At 37.3% G+C, this 7106-nt stretch overlaps 1 protein-coding gene across 1 annotated transcript in view; it reads right to left on the bottom strand.

Moving 5' to 3' along the window:
* Positions 1–1805: 1805 nt before the first annotated feature.
* The window catches only part of PTPRC (protein tyrosine phosphatase receptor type C), a gene marked incomplete at its 5' end in the record, with an annotated part of 65418 nt that continues 60117 nt past the window's right edge, over positions 1806–7106 (bottom strand). Inside the window, 8 exons of the mRNA XM_082002750.1 lie at positions 1806–2150; positions 2955–3090; positions 3764–3942; positions 4361–4483; positions 4798–4932; positions 5891–6024; positions 6381–6471; positions 6900–7049. Of these exons, the coding sequence (XP_081858876.1) occupies positions 1878–2150; positions 2955–3090; positions 3764–3942; positions 4361–4483; positions 4798–4932; positions 5891–6024; positions 6381–6471; positions 6900–7049 (1221 nt within the window). The 3' untranslated portion in view covers positions 1806–1877. The remainder of the gene's footprint in view (positions 2151–2954; positions 3091–3763; positions 3943–4360; positions 4484–4797; positions 4933–5890; positions 6025–6380; positions 6472–6899; positions 7050–7106) is intronic.

The following is a 7106-nucleotide window of genomic DNA, read 5'->3' as shown; positions in this document are numbered from 1 at the left end:
TGCCCTCAGATTTACACAAAATGAAAATTTGGGCCTAATTTTTGATTGGGAAACATTTTCAGTTATTCCTAAAAGTGTGACTAGTCTCCATCTCCGCACTCTTACAATAGATAACTGCACTGACCTCTTTATTTTCCTACCTGAAGTAGGCAGAGAGGCTTTACAGTGGCCAAATCTTAGAAGAAGAGAAAGAAAAAAATTATTCTCTGTCATCCAATGAGCACCAGTGAGTCGTTCTGTATCCAAGGCTCTTCATTCTTTTGATCTGCAAAGGTATGTTAAATTTGCAATTTTGACACGTTCCGCTAAAAATAGCTTTGGGCCTACATTTTTTTTAGATTATCTTCACATTTAGTGTCAAGAGCTTTTCCTCCACAGGTGACCCCCTCAGCTTCGCTAGTTTATCACCTAACAGAACTTCAGGTGAAAAGGCAGTTCAGCTGACAGTCGCAGGAATCCCACCACCTCTGTCACTGTTTGCTGCCACTTACTCCAGCAAGACTGCCAGGAAGCACTTGTCTGAGCTGATAATTGTGAATTAAATATTTGAGCTAGAGTAACAACAAAATTAAATTAATGTTTTAACCAAGTGTGACTGTACATGTTTGTTTACATGGCTCTCAAAGTATTTTCAATTATGCTTTGTAAAGAGAGATTAGGAATATGCAGTGATAAACTAGAAGCACCGAATCCATTGAGGGGCTGTTCCTTTAATGACATCAAGCAAAAGAAAAATGCAGTTTCCTTCCTCTGTAATGAGAGAATCATGACTCTTACCTGGGTTCACACACAGTTTTATAAGAATTAAATGGTTTGTTTTCCTACTGAAATATTTGAATTTTATTTATGTATGGGATAGCACAAGATTTTGTGCATTTAGAAGAAAATGATCAGTTTGCAGAGTCCAATAGAAGAAAATAATTTCCACCTTGTCAACTACTAATTATCTTTTTTATTTGTTCTAAAACCAGTAGCTAAAATCCAGCAAGAAGTAGTAAAAATATCACAACTGTAACATACAAAACCTCAGATGAAAATAAAAATAAAAAACCTGTACCAATTAAAATCTACAAGGTTTGGAGGAAAAGCATCTGAGATGTGTTCATGGAAGCAGTCCCTTTAAATAACGGTAAGCATAAGAAATAGATGTGCAAGCATGCGGTATTTTAAGCTCTAAGAGTAAACAGAATGTGGTTTCTATCAGAATCGTTGCAATCATTCAAATGCCAATCTCCAAACTCTTCTTTGAGTCAGAACACTGAAATCTCAGATTAATATATGTGGAGCAACAAGGACACCTTGAGGCAAGTTAGAAAAATGCAAAAATTTCTATATGGGAAGACTTACAGAATCTCTGTAAGTCTGAATTCCTCGGAATCACCACATGATGTAAATGACCAGCTCTTAAAACTGTTTGGCAAAGTCCCACGAGTTCCACAGAGTATTATTAAAGCACTGCTTGGTCAGCACTCCTGAAATGCTAGAATATGTGCTTACCAATTAGGTTAATTTACTTTGTAATCTTTTTTGCAGCACACTAATCTTGTGATTTGTTTTTCTCCTTGTCACAGAAGTAAAAAAATTTCCTTCCCGCTGCTCAGCATAGTATTACACTGTACATATTTTTTTAAAAAAAAAGTATAAAAATAGTGAAAAGTTTTCTGAAGAAGTATTAAATGCAAATCTACACAAAAATTAATCTTTCACAGTTCTTTGCCACTCTCTACAAGTTTCAAGTATTTCTTTAAATTTATACCTTTGAAAAACTGATAAAACAGTAAATGTTTTAAAAAAAAAGTGGGAAGAGGAAGAAATCTTATACTTCTTATTTTGTTTAGGATTTTTTGCACGATAGCACTTTTTTTTTAGTATAACCTCTAAGTTTGAACTGGAGTTGTGGGGCCATTTGTAGAGCTTTCTGTTCCCTTAGAGCTATCTGCAGCCTTAGAATCATCACATACTTCAGAAGGCTCATTTTCCTCTGGCGTTGGTGGGGTAAGATCAATAGTGATCAAATCAGTTTCCTGATCTGTTTTTTCTACTTCACTGCAAAATTCCACTTTATCTTCCTGTTGGCTGTTCTTCTTTATTTGTCCATTCTGTGGAGGGTAGGTACTGGCAATGGTGTCATACAGAAATTGGTAATGTTCCTTAAATATAAAGAGAAGACGTTAATATGAATGGCATGCTCAGAGCCCAAGGACAAACCCATCCTTTCTCTTAAAAGTTTTCTTAAATTTTAGAAATGTAACATGTAGTTATAGAGTATATATTATATAGTTCTATAGTATATGCAAGACTGCATATGAAGCAGCTTCCACAGCTTTTGTCTTACAGAGTGCTGCTTCTGTGGTTTATTCTGATTTCATGTGTATGTAGTGTCTCTGTAACTGCCCACATCAGGCGTTTCAAGTTGAGTCACTCAGTACGCTCTTGGTTTACAAAGTCCCCAAGTTGTAAACAACACGTATTGTAAGGAGCCTAGGAACCTAATAACCTGCCCCATATCGATGACACCTAGGTCTGGTTTGTTAGCAAATGCACAGTGTGTGCCACAGGGACACAATTCCTCTGGAGTGATTTAAATAAAACAAGTTGATGGCTGCTAGCCTGTGAAATGCAGTCAGCCGCCTAACTCTGTAGAAGTTAACGGACACTGTGCACATACATCCCTGAAGCAACTGCAGAAACATCAGTTTATGCAATTTGTAATTTTATAGTATGCACCCTTCCACAAAGGTGTTACAGAATTGCAGCTCTGGCCATCTTTCAGACTTCTTCATTCTTAACAGTAACGGCCAATTCCCAGGTAGTGGGATTCACAATCAGGCTGTGAATGTCCTGATTAGAATTAGTGTTCCCTATGCAGAAATGATGCGTAAGGTTACGAGGATATGAGTGACCATGGTAAGTAATCTCACCATTTTTTCTGGTAATTCATAAGATTTACTTACAAAGGTGGAGACCACTCCCAGCCTGGTGCGACGAAGAGCTTTTACTACTTGGAAAACGTCTATTACTTCTTCTATTTCTGCACTTTCTAAGAGGGTCATTAAAGCACAAAATACACCAGTCTGCTGTGATCCATCACTAGAAGATGATGTAAAGTGTACATGTAAATTTAAAATGTAAAATCAGCAAGTCCTCTGACTAAATATTAGATTTATTTCAAAGTCTACATAATGAATGAATTTTCTAAAACATACCTCACTGGACTGAAATTGTTACAATTAAGAATATCTGTAGGACACACACAAGACATAGTTTATCTAGAAGCTACCTGGATCTCATATGGCCACTTAAAGGGTAAGAGAGACATTATAGGCTTCAGTCTCAACAGTTGTTAGCAGGATTATCCTCTGTTTTAGATGGTATGCAAGGCTATTCTTGGAAATGATCCTAAAAAAGTGCGCATGGGTACTACAGCAAGAGATGAACCTAAAAGCTCTGATGGATCCTCATTAGTAGTATGCTACAAGAGCACTCTGTCCTAGCATTTGTTCTCAAAATATATGTACCAGGTAAGAGCAGCTAGCTCTGACCACCTACTCCACGCCCATGCTTGCCAAAGAGAAGTGTGCTCACTTTTCAGCACTGCAATCAAAAAGGTCAAGCTTGAGCAACTCAAGGAAACTTCTAGGGAGAGCTGAGCCTCCAGACACATGGAAAGGCTTGTGGGAGAAGGTAGGCATCCCAAAATGTGGTTGCTACATATATCCAGAACTTACAACTAGGTTAAGGTATGTGCTGAATTCGGACCCACCGGCAGTGGATGACAAGCGGGACACTGCGGGTACTCCTGTTGTCCTCAGTGACTAGTCTGGCTGGGACTTTTTGTTTAAGGTTGAGAATCATGCTGACTAAATCTTTGGGGTTTTCTGGAATATCCAAGCCACTCCACTTGTGATACTGATACTGATACACCTTCTGTGTTTCTTTCGTCTGAAAAACAGCAGTGGAGATATAGTCAATGTTCAGGTTAAAGTAAAGATACATGTAGTACACCTATTGCAGCTGATTTACAAAAAAAAAATTATATTCCTGAGGAACTGCATGGTGATGTGAGTTCTACCTCATGAATATGAGGTAGGTAGACATCCAAGCTTTGCTCAAAGTACAAAAGGCAGCTGACCTCCTGAGACACCACTACCACCATCTCAGCAATTTACTAAATGGGAAATTTGAGTTAATTTATAGCATTTATCATGATTGGCTGCAAGTCTGGAAGTGAAAAATATTTCCATTTCTTAAAGCAGGAGGTAAGTGCACTGGGAACTGTCCCTGCTCTTTCTTTAGTCTAAGTTTATAACAGGGAAACAAATTTAAAACTTCCTTTCGGAATTTGCAAAGAAACTTATACCTTCAGATGTGTAACATCAAATGCACGTATGGTATAGCTAGAACAACAGTTGACATCTGTCATTTGAACCTCTATGCCATCGTATGTTTGTTTTCCTTCTCCCCAGTACTGTGCACAGAGTTCCTAAAAGGGATAAAAGTACAAGTCAGTGCTTATCATTCAAACCTGCTTTTATTTTATCTTTCACATGCACTTACAGAAAGTATTTACTTTATAGTAGGAGTGTCATTGTATTTTAAAATATGGCATCACACACTATTCCCCTCAAAAATTCATTAGAAAGTAAATTAAGAAGGTAAATAATAGAACAAATGATAACAGAAATCCAAATTCCTCATCCTTTGAAACACGCTTAACTGGAGGAAGGGAATGAGAGAGTGCAGTGCAGTGTTTTCTTTGCATATAGAGGACGCATCATGTGAAGATGATGCACTCACCTGATCTCCTTCTTTCAGCTCCGTCAGCATAACAATGACTTTGACTTTTCTTTGGAAGACCATTTGCCAGAAGTCAGAGATAGTTTCATGCAGTGGTGCCTGTGTTGCAATCATGGCTTTTGGACCCCAGTAACCCTATAAAAGAATATGTTAGTATTTTTTTGTTAAATTCATTTGAAATGTGATTGTCCAGCAACAGAACTGATTGTCATTTAAAGGAATATGCAGTGAAATAAACTAATGAACCGTTTTGTTTATAGGGAAAATATGCCTATTGCAGTAGGCAATGGTCTTACAGGAATTTGACAAGCCAAATGACGTTAAAGTCCTCCCAATAACAGTAGCACTTCCAGACTGACAACAGGATATACTCATGCTGCAGTGGGTGAGACCTCACCCTGCTGTTTTCTGCGTAGAGTATTTTTAAAGGCTAAAACTTTTAAATCTACACAGCTGTTTAATTTGACCACTAAGAAAATGAGTTTATACCACACAAAGTTGATACACCAGTCAGTTCACACTGAGCTACCCACAAGTAAAAATACATTTATTCTAAATAGATATCCTGACTGTGCAGCATTTTAAAGTGTTCTCCTTCTTTTGGAGGTTTATATGATACCAAAAAACTGATGGCCCCAGTTTTCATTAGTAGGGTTTTGTATACGTGAATAACTATACTCATATTTCACTAACAGGGGAAATATTAATATGGATCAACTTGTACATAGGCAGATGCCTACTAATAGAAATACATGTTCTCATGAGGCCAGTCTGAAAGCTAGTGGTTTTAAACATAACACATACATGTGCATGCAAAAAAGAAGTGATTCCATGTTTAGTCTTACTATTTGAGATTGCAACAGTCTAAGACCACATAAGGGAAAAAGATTCATTTTATTACTGCAGCAAAATGTAGAGGATTTTGATGAATAAAACTATAAATGGTTTTGCCAATCGACTGTCAGAATTTTCTCCTTTATTCAGGTAAATCTTATTCTATTTATGAAGCCAATAAGAAAGTAAGAGCTCAAGCTAGAATCTAGTTTTAGCTGAAAGCTTGTAAAATATTTATAGTGGATCCTCAAATACATACAGTTATGAATGAAGCATTGATATATTTGCTTGATTCCTCAAAGTCACTGTCCTCATCTGAGGAATCATCTGAATCGCGTTCACCCTCCTTACTGCATTCATCTTCATACCTGATCGGCACTCGGTTAAAGTCATCTGCATGAGACAAAGTGTCACCGTCATGCCACACTGCTGCTCAGCTATAGCATTAGAGGGGGCTGTCCCTGCATGTGCAGGGGGCAGAAATAGAAAAAGGCGAGCCCTTTCACAACAGACTGCAGAACAAAGGCCACTTTATTTGAAATAAACACTCCCAATAATTCACATTTTTAAAAATTCGTCTCTTCTTTTTTAAAACACTATGAGAACTTTCTAACTTTACAGTGTTGAGAAAAATAATCAATCCCATACATCTCAGTAAGATAATTTACTGTCCTAATTTTTTCAAAATTTAGTAGGTTTTCTTACAGAAGATAACAGAAAATAAGAGAAGGTTCATGGATAATACTTACAAGGAATTATGTTGGCATTCCTATTTTTGCTTTTATTTTCCTCACGATTCCCAGTGTTCTGTGTCCGCCACCCTTTATAGGAAGGTAATCTCTAAAGAAAGAGGATGTTTGGTATTATGCTTGATTGAAATGGTTCCTGGGATGATTGTCCCCTCTGGACACCAACACCCAATCTTCATCTGCCAGTGCCTCGCTTCTTACTTTAATTCTTTAAATTTTGGTCACATCTGGACTATAGTTTAAAAATGCCTGCTATACCATGTACAACGGCACAGGAAATCATGCACATAGCCACAAGTAATCATTCTATGCTCCCCATCTTTGTTAAAAACATTAACATCAAAAGCAGGAATAAAATCTCATTAATTTACAGCTTTTTTCATGAAGGTAAAAAACCTGGTTTTGTGCCAGAGAAATAAAATAGAAGTGATGTATGGTATCTCTCTCTCATGACTATAGTGTAAGGCACTTTCTAAAGTAAGTGGGAGGTAAGGGCACCAGAATGCAACGCTTATTTACCTGAAACTCTGCCTCCAGCAGAGAAGGATCACTTGGCGGATCTTTTCTTTTCAGATTGTTAAGATAGGAATGCAGTTCTGAGAGACTGACCTCTGTTTCTCCATACTGATTGTATTCCACTAGTGCTTGATGGATAAGGATGTACTGTGACTGGTGTGTCCCAGTTGAAGGGTTTAAAAATGAAGTTATTAAAGAACAAAAAAAAAC

Source organism: Phaethon aethereus (assembly GCF_964289735.1).
Source record: "Phaethon aethereus genome assembly, chromosome: 8".
Lineage (NCBI taxonomy): Eukaryota > Metazoa > Chordata > Aves > Phaethontiformes > Phaethontidae > Phaethon > Phaethon aethereus.
This window is presented reverse-complemented; position numbering and strand designations above follow the sequence as displayed.